The sequence below is a fragment of the Microtus pennsylvanicus genome, chromosome 5 (genome assembly GCF_037038515.1).
Source record: "Microtus pennsylvanicus isolate mMicPen1 chromosome 5, mMicPen1.hap1, whole genome shotgun sequence".
Taxonomy (NCBI): domain Eukaryota; kingdom Metazoa; phylum Chordata; class Mammalia; order Rodentia; family Cricetidae; genus Microtus; species Microtus pennsylvanicus.
The window spans coordinates 35,620,829-35,638,184 of NC_134583.1; the positions used below are offsets into that span (position 1 = coordinate 35,620,829).

The 17,356-nt window shown below is 49.2% G+C and overlaps 1 protein-coding gene across 1 annotated transcript in view; it reads right to left on the reverse strand.

The window, feature by feature from the left end:
- Znf704 (zinc finger protein 704) overlaps positions 1-17,356 on the reverse strand; it is a 192,161-nt gene that overhangs the window by 20,572 nt on the left and 154,233 nt on the right. The window contains exons 5-6 of the mRNA XM_075971487.1: positions 7,937-8,037; positions 1,260-1,518 (exon numbers count right to left, since the gene is read on the reverse strand). Coding sequence (XP_075827602.1) covers positions 1,260-1,518; positions 7,937-8,037 — 360 coding nt within the window. The remainder of the gene's footprint in view (positions 1-1,259; positions 1,519-7,936; positions 8,038-17,356) is intronic.

The window sequence follows — 17,356 nt, forward strand, 5'->3', positions numbered from 1 at the left end:
ACTGTTGGACTGGGGAACACTAGCAGCCACTGGAGAGGGTTAGCTACTTACTTAGCAGTGGAGATGCTGAAATCCCAGCTACGTGGTATGACCTCTGTCACTGCTCCAAAGCTTGCCAAACAAGGCTCAACTTTTCATTCACTTTAGTTTTTATTAAAAATGTTAAATTAGCCAGGCATGGTGTCACACACCTTTAGCTCCAGTATTTGGGAAGCAGAGGCAGGCGGATCTCTTTGAGTTCGAGGCCAGTGTACAGCCAGGGATATTGAGGGATACTGTCTCAAAAACAAAACAAAACAAATGACATCTTTAAAAGAAATGTATTTCCTGTGGCCATGTGTATAGCATGTGGATGGCCAGAAGACAATTTCCAAACATTGTTCTTTCCTTATACCATGTAGGTCCTGGGGACTGAGTGACTCCTTAGGCTCGGGGCAAGCCTGATACATTGCTGGTCTCTTGACTTTACCCTTCTGAGACAAGGTCTCACTAAAAAGCCCTGACAGACCCGGAACTTAATACTGTAAATCAGGCTAGCATTGAACTCAGAGGTCCCCTGCTCAAAGGTGCATGCCACCATTTTTGGCTTAATTTTCACATATCAGATGCTTGGAAGCTATGCCAGTCACCAACCTGAGGACTTTACGTGGCTAAGGAGTTTTACCCTTTTAACAGCTCCTAAGGGACTGGGCCTTCAGCTGGTTCTGGGGAGTTCAAGAACAATCTCCAGGGTCCATGTGAATGAGGTCATGACTGTCCCCCAGCGGTTCTGAAGATTGGCAAAGGAACAAGTGCTCTAGGACTAAGCTCACCCCAAGCCCTCTGCTTTCCCTTTTACCACCAACTTGCCCAGGATGGTCATGGATGTGCCCTATCATCTTAGCAAGCTTCAAACTTGTGATCCTCCTGCATCAGGCTCCTGAGTAACCAAGAGCACAGCCCTGGGCCACCAGACCCTTCTTCTTGTTGTTTGGCTTTAGAGACCAAGTCTCAACTATGTAGGTCAGGCTGCCCTTAAACTCTATAGCCCAGCTCTGGCCTCAAATTCATAATCCTCCTGCCTCAGCCTCCTGAGTGCTGGGATTAAAGGCATGATCCACCACTTACGACTTGAGATCATGACTAAGAGTTTGAAAAATAAAAAAAAAAAACCAACTAAATTACTGGTTGCCATGCATGGAACTGTGTTTTGTTGAGTTCTCTTGCAGTTCTAGGCTGAGGGTGGGGCTGCTGCTTTTGACAGGACCCTAGCATGTTACCTGGTAAGCATGGTCCGTGTGCACGAGGTAGAGGGTGGTGGGGGCTGAGCGGCTCAGCGGTGTCATCGGCTTGGGGTCTGTTTTGGCACAAGGCGCTTCTGTTCGGCTGCAGTCTGGGACAGGAAACGTGGGAGGTGAGGTCAGGGACTGCGAGGGTGAAACCGGGGCCAGGCCCTCAGACATGGAGTCGGTGTTGAGCTTGATCTCAGTGTAGTAGAAGTCCTCCTCTCCATCACTGTAGTCGGATTCCCCAACTCGCCTAGGGAGGAGAAAGCAAAGCTCAGCGATCAGTCCATCTGCCTCCACCTTGGGCAGTCCACCCCTTCGACCTGGAACATTCTCCTCTCTGCCTGGGAGCCGCCACGTTTGCCTGCAGCACTCGGCGACCCTTTGAGGGAGGTCTTCACCAGCTTCCACCACCAACACTGTTTGCTAGGAACGTGACTTCCACACTCTTACACTAACGGTGTTAGGAAAAGTCAAGCGGATGTGGGCGTGATGGCACTAGTGGCTCCGAAAGGAGGCGAAGACAAGCAAGTAGATTTGGTTTGTCTGATCGTATCAAATTCACCAGATGCTGAACATCTAGATGCCTACATTAATGCTATAGATTCAGCATCCAGAACCGTGAGCCAAATAAACTTCCGCTCCTTTCACTTACTTGGCATCAGGTATTATGCCACAGAAACAGAAAATAAAGACTTTTAGAGCAGTCTTTTTACCACCCACCCACGCACCCACCCATCCATTCATCCACCTACCTCCCTATCCGTCCACCCGTTCATCCACCTACCTCCCTATCCGTCCACCCGTTCATCCACCTACCTCCCTATCCGTCCACCGGTTCATCCACCTACCTCCCTATCCGTCCACCCGTTCATCCACCTACCTCCCTATCCGTCCACCCGTTCATCCACCTACCTCCCTATCCGTCCACCCGTTCATCCACCTACCTCCCTATCCGTCCACCCGTTCATCCACCTACCTCCCTATCCGTCCACCCGTTCATCCACCTACCTCCCTATCCGTCCACCCGTTCATCCACCTACCTCCCTATCCGTCCACCCGTTCATCCACCTACCTCCCTATCCGTCCACCCGTTCATCCACCTACCTCCCTATCCGTCCACCCGTTCATCCACCTACCTCCCTATCCGTCCACCCGTTCATCCACCTACCTCCCTATCCGTCCACCCGTTCATCCACCTACCTCCCTATCCGTCCACCCGTTCATCCACCTACCTCCCTATCCGTCCACCCGTTCATCCACCTACCTCCCTATCCGTCCACCCGTTCATCCACCTACCTCCCTATCCGTCCACCCGTTCATCCACCTACCTCCCTATCCGTCCACCCGTTCATCCACCTACCTCCCTATCCGTCCACCCGTTCATCCACCTACCTCCCTATCCGTCCACCCGTTCATCCACCTACCTCCCTATCCGTCCACCCGTTCATCCACCTACCTCCCTATCCGTCCACCCGTTCATCCACCTACCTCCCTATCCGTCCACCCGTTCATCCACCTACCTCCCTATCCGTCCACCGGTTCATCCACCTACCTCCCTATCCGTCCACCCGTTCATCCACCTACCTCCCTATCCGTCCACCCGTTCATCCACCTACCCATCTATCTGTTCACTGTTCATCCACATTCCTGCCTATCCATCCATTTATTTGTCTGAGAATCATTTATTTGAATATATTACATATAAAACATTCCACCTCCTAACAGGAACAAAACATAGACTCTGCTTTGATGGAAATTTTTGTTTATGTTTTGTTTGGTTTTAGTTTTTCGAGACAGAGTTTCTTTGTGTAGCCCTGGCTGTCCTGGAACTAACTCTGTATAGACCAGGCTGGCCTCCAACTCAGAGATCTGCCTGTCTCTGCCCATTGTGTGAGTGCTGCGATTAAAGGCGTGCGCCACCACCACCAGGCTTTCTAGAGGCAGACAAGAAATCCCTAACACACAGCCATTTAGTAAGAGGCTTTGCTAAGTCCCAGTAAAAGAGATAAAGCAATACTTGAGAGTCCGTAATTAAGGATAGAGGTTGGGGTACTGAGCTGTACATAGGCTGCTCAGGCTAGCAGACACCTGCATGCCGGGCTTCAGAGGGAGCACAGAGCCTTCGCTAAGAAGCATCCCCCACAAGCTCATGTATTTGAAGAGTTGCTCCCCACCTGGTGGTGCTATGTGGAGAGGTTATATAACTTTTAGGAAGTACAGCCTGTGGAAGAAGTATATCACCAGAAGAGGCCTTGGAGGGTTTAGAGCCTCAGCCATTTCCTGCTTGCTCTCTCTGCTTCCCGCTCCTGCCATCTGCTCCATGTCTTCCTCTGCATTTCGGACACTAGCCCTCTGGAGCTGTAAGTTAAGAGCCTCTTCCTTCTGTGAACTGCTCTGGTTACAGAGCCTCCTCACAGTGATGAAAAAGCAACTAACACACTCTGGAATGGAGGCTCAGGCAGGCTCAGGTGGGGCTGCTTTGGCCTCTGTGACGGCTCTGGGATCCAGAGTTTATTCTGGAAATTACTAGAACCCCTAGGAATTTTAGGAAATGGACATTATTTTTAAAGGACCACCATAGTTTTTGTCTGAAAGTTGAAAAAGTTGGGAAAGGGCAGGAGAAAAGCCTTGAGGTGGATGCTGCTATCTGTAATCTTGAAGCACATCAGTAGTGGTAAGGGATGAGGGATGAGACACCACAGTCTAGATTCATCTTAAAGTTGGGGCTCAGGGCTCACCTGCTAGCCTTGTATGTTCCTTTCAAAGTAAATTTGTCCCTTGAGTTAATGCCTTGGTGTATTTTTGTAATTTTTTTCCTTTTTTATTTTTGGGGTTTTGTGTTGTGTGTGCTGAGATTCAAACTCAGGCCTCACTGACAGAGGAGCATGAAAAGCACATTAAGAGAAAAGAACTTCCTCTGGTCAATCGAATGAAACCCTCAGTCTGGGTGGAGAGCGGACCTAGTCCAAGTTAGGCTGGTCAATCAGGAACCATCTCCTAGGAAGGTACAATCACCCCGAGCAAGGAAGGTTCACTTTGAGCCACGTTTAGGACATAAATGGAATAATTATTCCTTTGAAGATTTTCTTTCTTTTCTTTCCTCCCTTCCTTATTCTTTTTTGAGAAATAGGGTCTCTTTATATAGCCCCAGCTGTCCCAGAATTCACTATGTAGACCAGGCTGGTCTCAAACTCATAGAGATGTGCCTACCTCTTTCTCCTGAGCTCTGGAGTTAGAAGCATGCACAACTATATCCAGCCTTCTAATGTAATACTGCGCCTTTCCTTCCCAGAATTCCTCCTGGGAGCTCAGTCCTTACAAGTCACTATGAAGGTCTGCCGGGTCTGACCCACCTTTCCGAATCTTGACTTTTCCTTATTTTTTCCCTGTCTCATGCATTAGATGTAGAAACTAGGTATGCTCTCTCTGGTACATTCTTACACTTCCTCCAGACCTCCTCCTCCCTATGTGGCTGCCTGCACCCAGGTGGCTCTCCTCTATGCCAGCTTAACTCAGTGACAGGGTTTCTGTTTTCTAACCCTTCTCTTCTCCATTCTTCCTCTAGGCAGCTGCTGAGATTCACAACTTGCCTGTCTTGGGTTCTTTTAAATTCTAATGATATTGTCCTCAAGCTTCCAGTGGAGTGTTTTTAAATTATTCTAATAATGAAACTTAGACCCCAAGAGGGGACCTCGATTTCCTGGCGTCAGTGCTTATTCAGAACACCCTTCACTGAGCCATCTCTCCAGCCCTGTTGTGGGCTCTGAAAACCTTTGTCTCCTCACTATGGCTATCCTTCCCCGGGCTGTTTTCTGCTGATCTCTGAACCACTCCACATACAGTCAGCATATTTGGCACTGACTGGCACCCACCGAATCCTGCACGAGTGAGTGATACACAGGCTGCGGTGGCTAGAACCATACTTTCTGGAACTGGATTTTTCAGGCTGTGAACATTCAGTGTAATTCTGGCAGCCCAACACGGTCTCATGCCTTGCCTTGGTGTCTTAATTTATAACATGCGATCACAAGAACAGTTCTTTGTTTACGACGGAGTAACCGTAACCGCAGAGAGCTCGCTACTCTCCCTGATGCGGGAAGCACTACTGAGTGTTTAGTAAATAAACACAAGAACTAAGCGCTAAAGCCTCCCTCGCCTGCCCACAAGACTATCATCCAGGGCCTTAACTAAGCGCCAAAGCCTCCTTCGCCATGCCCACTAGGAGACTATTACCCAGGGCCTTTAAACTTCTCTACCTGGAAGAAAATTGTGCTTTCTCACAGAAAGTTTTGAGTTAAGTAACTGTTATGACTCAACATTTACTAGCCTTGCAAATTTCCTAAGAACTAAATCCCCAAAACCTGACTCTCTGGAATGGCTGAGAGCAAGGGGCACCCTCAGTCCATGGGCACCCGTGGCAGCAGCCAGAGCAAGGGGCATCCCTCAGTCCATGGGCACCTATGGCAGGAGTCAGAGCAAGGGGCACCCTCAGTTGATGGGCACCCGTGGCAGCATGGCCAGAGGTGGCTAACTGAAAACTTGTTTCCCCTTGAGTCATCCCTGTATAGACCTAAAATAAAATGTTCTCCTCCAGCCTTTGGCTTGGCCAGATCAGTGGCTTCTCACAGCCTCGCTCCATTTCCTCTACGCTTCAGAGCCCTGGCATCTGGGGATGTGTCTCTGCGCTGTATCAGGTCAGGTGGGGCTTGGCTTTCTGACAGGCATGCCACTGAGGACCCCAGAGAGGGGGACAAGGAATGAGTGCCTGTTCTATTCCTGTCCCTGCTTCCTTTCTAGTCACAGGCAGGCTGAGCTGCAGCTGGCTGCCAAGTGCTACTAATAGACACTCAGACCTGAGGGAAATCATGAATTTTCCAGGGGGACAGAAGAGGATCAGCCCCTGAAGACTGGGAGCTGAGGAGAGGCTGAGAAACAGGAGAAAACCATGCACTTTTTAAGTCTGCATGGCGTGTCTGAACTTTCATCAGATGCAGGACCTGTTGGTTTTGGGCGAGGCTGACATGCCTCTCGGTCATTGCTTACTAACACGCCCAGTATCCAACAGTGGCACACCTGGGCTCATGGAGTAAGGGGAAAGACTGGGTTCCTCAGTCTGAGAAAGCACAGGCTGGGGGCTTGAGGTCCTGTAACCTTCGGGAGCTCCTTTCCCGGGCAACGGCTGGCAGGATGGTGAACTACAACTCACCGAGGTGACTGTAAGAGCATGCTGGTTAAAGGATCCTAAGGAAGTCAACAAGTGGCTGACCCAGGAATGCTGCCCCCCTAGGAATGCAAACTGCATGCTCTCTCAGTCTCTAAATACACATTCATGGAGCACAAGCGCTGTTTAGCAGGGCTTGTTGGCAAGCTCTCTGCTGGCATCTGGGGACGTGTCTCTGCGCCATATCAGGTCAGGTGGGGCCTGGCTTTCTGACAGGCATGCCACTGAGGACCCCAGAGAGGGGGACAAGGGATGAGCACCTGCTCCATTCCTGAGCTGTTCCATTGCTCTGAGCTATTTCTGCCAGTCTAAGCAGTGATCTGGGGGCAGACTGTGCAGGACTTCTCACTCCAGGGGGCAGGGGAGGGGGCACTGCAGTACTGTGACATTTCCTGAACACGCAGGCAGAGCCTTCAGTTAGGGTAACACAGCCTGGCCTCACTTGGCCACATTCCTGATGCTTGGTGACCTTATGGGCATCCTGCTCTACAAAGCTTTGGTGTGTCCCAAACATCTGCCTGAAGACTTAGGGAGCCAGCTCTGTGCTGCTTTTCACAGCCAACGGGGCCATGGCTGCAACCTCGGAACTCTTCCCGTCCACCTACACCACTTTCACACAGCACACACTTCCTGCGTGTGCTCCCTTCTGATAAGGTGACTCTTATTTCTCCACATTCATTTTGTTTGATACAAGAACCCTTCCTTCTGTGTTGAGCACTCAGATGTACTCAGATGCTGACATTTGCCTACTGCACACTGGTGATAACTATGGTCGTGGGGCATCCCTTCTAAAGCCCAGATAACTGGACAAAACAGAGCCAGGAGGAAAGCATGGCCAGTTAACCCCAGGGCCATTGGCTGTGAGCCTAGCTGCGGGCTCCTAACCCTAGCTGTGTCTCCGTAGGAAGGTTCTTATGAAGAAAACAGGCTCATCTGGGCAACAGACTGAGTCTGACCACCACATCTGGCTTTATCGTTGAAGGTGTGATGACTTTTTTCCTTTTGCCTTTGGGGGTGGGGAATGGTTCATTCGGAGACTCTCGTAAAGTGACAGTAGCTTTTGAGGGTCTAAGTCATGACCTGCAAAAACAATGAACGCTTGGATGTTTCATTTTACAGACACCAGGGGCTCAAGGACTCTTGGAAGTGTGCTCACCGCCCCCAGGGGAGGAGCCCTGGTGCTGTGCTCTATACTTTGTGTCTTTGCACAGCCTGTCTTTGACCTCAGTCATTTTAAGTGAGGACCTGAGTCAATGACCCAGGAAAGAGTTTAGGGAGGGGGGCTGGGCAGCTGGAGACTCTGTGGCTGCCTATCAGCAGCATCCCCTCCACTGCAGGGATGAGGAGGAGCGTGAGGCACAGTGCAGTGCACACTGTCTGAGAGCGGAGCTGCTGGGCTGTGCTGTGAGGCTGCCCCAGCTCCAAGGGTAGGAGCGGGCTATCTTACCCGAGGTGGATGGCCCGGATGTGCTTCTGGATGCCTGCTGCCGTGTTCAGCACCTTGCCACAGTTTTTCCAAAGGCATTTGAACATCACCTTCATGGAGTTCTATAGAAAGGGGAGGAAACAACGTCACAATGCATGCAAACCCGCCCAGAGTCACCTTCTTGTCCCCCTGACCATTTCCCCTTCATTAGAAACTTAACGGTGCGCCATGTTCTTGATGACTGAATTCTCCGCTCTGGGATTTTCCCGGCTGGTGACGAGCTTCAGAAGCTCAGACTCCTTCCATTTCTTTCTGAGAACCGAACTTTGCTGCTGATTTTAACCACATTCCCAGAGGCCCCCATTAGCAGTGGCTAATTTTAACCAGGTGCTTAGTAGGGTAAGGTGCTGTCCTGAGCATGTATTTAATCCCCCAAGATGGATGTCACAGGGGTCTCCATGTTACAGAGAGTTGCAGTGAACCAAGGAGCGGGGCTGGAATCTGCTCCAGAAGCCAGCCTTCATGCCAGCACACAATCACACAGCACCCATCAATGAGGGCTTAGCATTTTCAAGAACTCCCAGCAGTGACTGAGCCACCACGCGGACTTGTCCTGTCAACCACAGTGCTCTTGACTACAAAATAGGAATAGTAATGGAGCCCCTTACAGATGACCACGGTGCCTTACTGACATCATGGGCCGGAACCAGCCGACCCACGTAGAGGCAACCACTCACTACAGCAGGTGCCATGGGATTATTGTCGCTGTGTGCCTTGAACTGCATTTTTAAATTTTTGCAATGCTTGGGGCGGGACTCAGGTGCTTGCACACGCTAGGTAAGTGCCCTGCCATTGCCTCACTGTGGTAGCTTGAATGGAAATAGTCCCGCAGACACAGGGGCCGGCACTATGGGAGGTGTGGCCTTGTGGGAGGAGAGGTGTCACTGTGGGTGGGCTTTGATGTTGCAGAGGTTCAAGCCAGGACAGCATCTCAGTCACTCTTCCTGCTGCCTGCTGATCTGGATGCAGAACTCTCAGCCCCTTCTCCAGCGCTGCATCTTCCTGCATGCTGCCATGCTCCCACCGTGATGATAATGGACTAAACCTCTCGACTGCAAGCCAGCTCCAATGAAACGTTGTCCTTTATAAGAGTTGTCATGGTCACAGTGTCTCTTCACAGCAACAGAAACCCTAAGACGACTACATTCCCCAGTTCCCCTGGAATGAAGTCTTATTTAGTTTATATACGTGTATGTACGCATGCATGTTTATGAAGGTATGATGGTTTGGATGATAATGGTTCCCATATCATCATCTATTTGAATGCTTAGTCACCAGGGAAGACTCGGGAGGTGTGGGCCTGTTAGAGGAAGTGTGTTGCTGAGAGTGGAATCTGTCTTCTCTGCCTCTCTCTGCCTATGGTCAAGATATAGGATTCTCAGCCACCTCTTCATCACCAGGTCTGCCTGCATGCTGCCATGCTCCTGCCATGATGATTATGGAATAACCTCTGAAACTGTAAGCCACCCCAATCAAATGCTTTCTCTTCTAAGAGTTGCATGGCCACAGTATCTCTTCCCAGCAGTAGAACAGTGACTAAGACAGAGGATATAAGCCACGCTGTACATATGGAGGTGACGTAGGAGGGTCTTCTGTCTAGATGTCACTTTCATTGGTCAAATAAAGAAACTGCCTTGGCCTTTTGATAGGACAGCAGCTTAGAAAGGCGGAGTACACTGAACAGAATGCTGGGAGAAAGAAGCAGAGTCAGGCAGACACCATGAATCTCCGGCTCGAGACGGACATAGGTTAGGATCTTTCCTGGTAAGCCAGAGCCTTGTGGTGCTACACAGATTTAATGGAAATGGGTTAATCAAGATGTGAGAGTTAGCCAAGAAGAGGCTAGAAATAATGGGCCAAGCAGTGTTTAAATGAATACAGTTTCTGTGATTATTTCAGGGTATAAGTGGCCAGGAGTCGGGTGGCAGGAAGCAGCCTGCTGCTCCTTTTATTACAGTTTGGCGCCCATCCACTTAAAAACGTGAGAGGGCTTAAAAAGGAGAGAGAGAGAGAGAGAGAGAGAGAGAGAGAGAGAGAGAGAGAGAGAGAGAGAGAGAGAGATATTAACACAGTTTTTTGCTGTTTGTTGGTGGCGTGCTGCAGAGAAATTTCCCTGACTCAGCAGCCTTAGCAGGAAAAAGGCTGCGCAGTTTTAAAATGCATCTTCTGGGCTGTGCCGCCAGTGCGAACTCCAGCTTTAAACATTTCAATGGCTTTTATGAGACTGGATGTTTGTGTTCCTGCTTGGGATTGGGAAGAAAGTACTCCGAGACCATGCCAATGGCTCAGCGCTTCCCGCCTGCACCTGGGCAGGATCAGGCTTAGATAAGCCTTAGACAAGCAGGAGAGCATGGAGGATTTCTGCCGCCATACAGAGAGATGTTTCCAGGCTGCACAGTGCTCTGCATGGCAGATTTGGCTGTAACTTGGATGAAAAGAGTTTCTGTGCTGCACGCTAAGTCTCAGAGTTAAACTGCTACCTGGTGGCCCCAGAGCTAACAGAAATGGTACGTCCTTCATTTTGAAATTGGAGAGAGGTGGAGCCAACATCCAGAGCAGCCTGCTGCTCTGCAGCTCAGTAAACTCCCAGCTTCTTGCTCCTGCCTTTGCTTCAGTATCACGACTCTCTGGAGCCAGAAGCCCAAATAAACTCTTTCTTCTATAAACTGCCTTAGCCATGCTGTTTTATCACAGCAGCAGACAGGCGGCTGATACCATCCACGTACAGCGAGTATACACAGCAGCAGACAGGCGGCTGTCACCATCCACGTACAGCGAGTATACACAGCAGCAGACAGGAAGCTGTCACCATCCATGTACACCGAGCATACAAAGCAGCAGACACCATCCATGTACAGCGAGTATACACAGCAGCTAGCAGGCGGCTGACAACATCCACGTACACTGAGTATACACAGCAGCAGACACCATCCGTGTACACCGAGTATACACAGCAGCAGACACCATCCGTGTATACCGAGTATACACAGCAGCAGGTGGCTGACCCCATCCATATATACAGAGTATACTAAAAATGAAGCTATAGTGTACTTTTCATTCTTTAAGTTCCTTTTGAAAAGAATTTGTTTTTATTCATGCCTGTGGGCTTGCTTGCTTGTGTGTGCTCGATGGCTGTGCAGGTGCCCGGTGAGGCCAGAAGCACACACTGCATCTTCTGCAGCTGCAGTCACAGCGGGTGTGAGCTTCCTGATGCAGGGGCTTGGAACAGAACCCAGGCTCCTCCCCAAGAGCAGAGTGAGCTCTAACTGCAGTCACTCTCCAGCCCTGCACTTTCTGCTTTTCAGATTACATCTTATTTACTTGTGGGACCAAGCAGGGTGGGCAGCCAGTGGCTCAGCAGCTCCTCAGGGAATTCCCACGCTGCCCGGTTTGATCCCACAGGTCAGTCTGTTTGTCTCTCACCCTGCTCAGCAACTCCAGAGGTGGCTCCTGCCCGTGGGTTTCTGGTTGGAGGTGGTCAATGGAAGGGTGCAGGGGGCAGCAGAAAATCCTGATTTTCCTGGCTACCATTTTAGCAGGCACAGCTGTGAGTGGTTACATTTCTCTTCTGAAGTTGCCATTTCTGCCAGGGGATCACTCCTCCAGCTGGAATTCTAGAGTTCTGGTTATTCCTAGGTTCTGGTAATCGCCCTGGTTGTTTGGTTCTTCACGCTGCCGTGGTAGTGGGGGTGGGCTTGCCTGATTAGATCCTGGGTTGTCCCACCATCCCTGTTCAAGTCCCCAGCCCCAGCTCTAAGGACACGAGTGTACCACGGACGCCCTGCCAGAACTTGAACTATTAACAGCAAACACAGGCTAGCAAAGAACATGAATAATGGTTTCAGGGAGGGAGGGAGTAATAGTGTGATGTTTTTAGTTATCTGTAGGTTTTTTAAAAATAACAAAAGTTTGCAAATTAAAAACAAACACTGGGCCTTTAAGCCCAGTATACTGGAGGCTAGCTTAGTCCACATAGGGAGTTCCAGAACTGCCGGGGCTATGCAGAGACCCTGTCTTTGAAAACCAACCAACCACACATACAAACAAAAAACCGGGAAAGATAATTTTTATGTTAATTTTTAAATTTAAAACATTTATTCTATTTTTAGTGTTAGTTATGTTGTTTGCTTTCCCTACTGCTGAGTCCCAGGCCCCTGAGTGTACCAGGTAGGCAGACTACAGTGAGATCCGTAGCTACCTATTTTTAACTTTAAATTATTTATATGAATTATTTCCTAAATTTTAACTTTTACTTATTCCCTGTCTGCTGTCCTGTCACACCCCTTTAATCTCAGCTCTCAGAAGGCAGAGAGAGCTCCGGGGATCTCTGAGTTTGAGGCCAGGATGGGCTATACAGAGAGCTCCAGACCAGTCAGGACAAAACAAAACCAACCAAACAAAAACCTGACTTGACTAATGCTGCTTACCCAAATGAGGAGAAAAACAAACAGGATGGAGGGATTATCTCAGCCTCAACTGACCCGAGCAGCTAGCTTTGTTCTACACAGGAGAGGGTGTGCTCCCAAGGTCAAAGACACTTATGGTAGTTTAATTCTTCTCAGGGTCCCCTTGCTATATCCAGCTGAAACCAACCCTCTGTCCAGAAACAGACTACTTGCTGTTTTGCTGGAGCAAAAGCAAGCCACAGGAGGAGGAGAGCCGAAAAAAAAAAATAGCTAAATAAACAACGCCTAAATTGCCACACGGTCCAAGCTGTCTGGAGGAAGCCAAACCAAGCAAAGCTGCTGGCCAAGCCACGGCGGCCAAGTGTGAACGGCCCGTCTGTGCTCAACCTTGGCCTCTCCTCCAGGCTCCAACAGATGTGCTGCCCGCAAAAGCACAGGGCAACAGCTGAAAATTCACCCCCAGTGGAAAGCACTTTCGCTGAGCATCAAAGTCCCTGTCAGCTGAGCTGAACTCTTCACAAAAGGCCCTCTTCACAAAGAGCAGCTGACGGGCAGGAAGGGCAGGAGGAGGCCCGGGAGCGGGAGCTGCCACCTCCTTGCCTGATCTAATATTACAAAGACCCCTGAGGCCAGGCACTCCAGACCACTGCAAACTCATAATTTTAAAAATGTTCTAAGTAAGATGTGTGGACACTTCTGGCAAGCTCTTCAGATTACTCAGTTGGTGCTGTTGGTTGTAGAGAAATTCTAGATTCTTTACCTATGCAGCTAGCTTGAGACTAAGGGCCTAGGCAACTGGCAACCTTTGACCTCAGCTCTCAGCCAGTTATCTATCTACTACCTACCTACCTATCTATCTATCTATCTATCTATCTATCTATCTATCTATCTATCTATCTATCTATCTATCTATCATCTATCTTTTGTATTTTTGCTGTGTAGCCCAGGATGGCCTTGAACTTGCGACCTTCCTGCCTTAGGCTCCTGAATACTGGGACTATAGAGGTCTGTGTCACCACTCCTGACCCACAATCCAATTTTTGTCCCCAAGACAGGGTTTTTACTATGTAGCTCTGACTGTCCTGGAACTCACTATGTCTAGACCAAACAGCCTCAAACTCACAGAGATCCATCTGCCTCTGCAAGCCCTCCCCCCAGCACCCTCAAACTCAGAGATCCATTTGCCCTGTAGCCCCTGTCCCCGTACCCTCAAACTCACAGACATCTATCTGCCTCTGCAGCATCCCCCCCCCACCCCTGCCTCCATGCTGGGATTAAAGGCATGTGCCATTACACCTGGTCACAACCTTATTTTAAAATGGTTTCATACCTGGGCTATATGGAGTCCCCTTCTATTTTCCTGATAAACCTGGACTGACAGGATAGTTGCCTGAGGTAGCTTTCAGTCCCAGGGCTGGGAACATGGCTGAGATTTGAAGTATGATACAACATGCCTAGGAATACACTGGATTAAAGCAACAGTCTGGAAGCTTCATGACCACCACCACCACCGTAGCACCATAGCCTAGGCACTATCACACTGGCTCTTCTGAGCACTGGAGACTCCCAGGAACGTGTTATTATTCAAATGGGGATTGTGGGGTATATGCAAGTATGTGGGTATGTGTGTGTCTAAATTTCAGACCTGTGGATCAGGGCTCTGTCATACCACACAACCTTCTCAACTTGTCTCCAGGGCTTCTTCAGGGTCAGAAGAGCCACTGAGATCCTTACCAAGGGCCAATGCTAAAGAAATAAGCCCTTAAAGGATCCCAGCTATAATATTAACTGAGGAAGTAGCCTTATGGGTCCCCTCCTTTATTTGTAAAGTGAGCAGATTAAATGAAATTAGTAGGTGTATGAAGCGAACTCAAAGTACTGAATGAATTCAAACATTAGGTAAGCCCCACCCACATGCACGGTTTGTTGGTAGTGTCTGCCTAGCATGTGTGAAGCACGTATAATGGGCACATGGTACACACATGTAATCTACTACTTCAGTCAGTCAGTCATCCCTAGCTACATAATGAGGTCGAGACTAGCTTGGTCTTGAAGTGAGACTGTCTAAGTGTGCATGGAATGTATTCGTCCCTGGCGTCCGCATGGCGTGAAGACTGACATCAGCCCACTGTCCTGGGTATTGGCAGTGTTTCCTCTTTCTTGGTAGTGTAGCGTTCTGCTATACGAATACGCCGTCATTTCCTTTTCCATGTGCCTGCTGGCGGACTTTGCGTTGTTTCCGCTTTGGGGTGCTAATGAAGAAAGCTGCAATGAACACTTGTCTGTAAGTTTTTTTGTGGATATGTGTTTTCTAATCTCTTAGGTAAATACATATGTAACAGTAGAGTTGCTGGGTCATATGGTTAGCATATATTTAACTTTGTAAGAAACTGCCAAACTGGTTTTCAAAGTAGTTACGCCATTTTGCATTTCCACTGGCAATGAGTGTGCGTTCCTGTTGCCAGAACTCGGAACTCTGTCTGCACACAGCATGTCTCCACGCTCCCCCAGTGCTCACGGCCACACCGCAGCAGCGGGAATGCACCAAGGGGCACGGGAGTGTTGGCGTGGTCAATAGGAGTGGTGGTAACTTGGGGAAAGACATCGGTAGAAGTCACAGAATTATATATTAAAGGTGAGCTCATGTTATTTTGTGAAATCTATACTCAATATAATAAAGATGAATTTAAGATATTTCCCCTAACAAGCAGGTTCCTGAGCTAACAGAGATTCCTCGTCGTGTATTTTCGTTATCCATGGGTTCTAGACGTAAATTTCATCCTTGTGGTCACCTGTTCCCTCGTAGGTGAGGTCGAATGGTTGCATGTGGAAAGGTCAGGACGACAGTGGATGACATCTGAGGTCTCTCTCTAGGCCACAAGGCTGGCCAGTCCAGCATCCTGTTAGCCCAGATCTCTCATCTGCACCGGGTCCTCTCCTGGGCTAATCAGCGGGGCTAATCTTGGTGATCTGTGCAACAAGTGCTTAACTTGTGGGAAAAGAGCACACGGCTGCCTGAGCGCGGTGTTGGCACAGAGCTTCTCCCTGCACCCGGTAAAATGTCCGGAGTCACCACACCCACGAAGTAAGTGAAAGGGGACAGAAGCCAGAGCCCCCAAGTGTCGCTGAGGTGCTGCTGAGGGTCCTGCGTCAGGTTTCCTGGTGCACTTCCAGTTCCGGCCAGAGCTACCCTCACTGTGCTGCTAAAGTGTTCTCACGTCAACCCGAGTTCACTGGGCGACTGAGGGCCTCAGTAACCCTGAGCCGCTTGGCGCTGCTCCCCCACACCCCCCACAGCACGGTACTAGTGGCTGCATTTATTGTTCTTCCATCTTTTCACATAATGCGCACAACAGTCTCATCAACATGGCACCTCCAGAGGCGACACCCCAACTTCAGAGGATGTTCAGGCTCTAGATCTGAAGGAACCAGGAATCTGACATTTTCCTTACTTGTTGGCACTTCAGGCTTTCCAGGAGTCAATTCTTAGCCTTCTGTAGAAATGGTTTTCTCCTGAGACTACCAGAGTGCCCATACCTTAGGTCATTGCATCACCTTGTGGTCATGACAGGAAGTGCAGCCTTCTCAGAGCCCCACTCTACCTGAAACCAGAGGGAAGTCTGCTAGAAGGCACCCTCAGGAAGCTGGCCTCTAGGGCCTGTGCTCCTCTCTGCTCGCAGTCTCCTCTGCACTCTCAGTGTTTCCCTCCCACCTAGCACAGAGTGTTGGTCCAGGGACGGCTGACTATGCTGCCCACATGCCACTCTCCTCTGTGGGCAGCGAGGATCAGTAGATCCTCCAGCTCATTCTGCCTCAAGAGCATCGTCTTTATTATTTCTGCCAAGCTCACTGTCCTTATGCCAGGATACAAGCAACACAACACTGGGCAATACACACAACTCAAAATGAGCTGCTCCCGCAAACTGGGAATAAGGTTGTATCAGAGATTTGGAAGATGATTAAATGAAATGCTGCATTTAACTCTGACTAAACATGTAAACACAGGGGTTATCAGAAAATACTTCTCAGTAAGAGACAACACTTTTCTTGCCTATGCAATGCAACTCACACTTTGAACTTCTTTACATAAATGGATCCACAATAGTTATCAGTGAGCACCTGCAGGAGGTCAGAAAGATCACAAGTGCAGGGAAGGCTTTCCCTGCTGGGTTTGTAGCTCAGACAAGGTCTACTAAAACAGTTCCATGTTCCATCACATGGGGCCATATTTAGCAACTTCACAACTGTTCTTCCAGGCAAGACAGGCACACGACCAACTTTACGACTCAGCAGGTGAAGGGAGACAAAAATGGCTTTCTTAGGTTCTCAGAGCATTGTCTAAGGCTGGAATGCGGCTAGTTTGACTTTGGATCACAGCACCTAGATTTACCATGCACCACAGGGAGCAGGTGCTTCCAAACTTTTGTAATGATAAGCTATAGTATGAAATGCCCCCCACAGCATCCGCTCACACGTAAGTAAGTACACAGCGGAAATGAAAACCGGAGAAGACAATGTTGACCTTACATCCAGCACATTCTCTCCCGTCCTGTTGGGTAAAGAGTGTTGTTCATCTCTCATTAGATCGACTCACAGCCTACTCGTGAGTCAAAACTCCCATGCTGGAAGGATCTTGTCTAGAAATTTCTCAAACAACCTCACTAGATATGTGACCACTGCAAAGACCAAGAGTTCAAATGCATACTAAGAATCTAAAAGAATAGACAGAAAAATAAGATGAACTCCACCAATAAGAACAATGTGCTCAGGCAAATGAATTACTCTTCAGTTCGGTAACTCTGGCACTTGGTAGTCAGCACCAAGGACTACAGATGTCTGGACCCTCAGGCAGACAGGCGACTGAAGCACAGAGCCGACTCTTCATCCTCACCGCACTTTCTGGCTGTGCACAGGTATGCTATGGAACGTTCCTTTTCCCACTGTCCTAGAAGTATTGCTGAGCTTGGCTATCAAT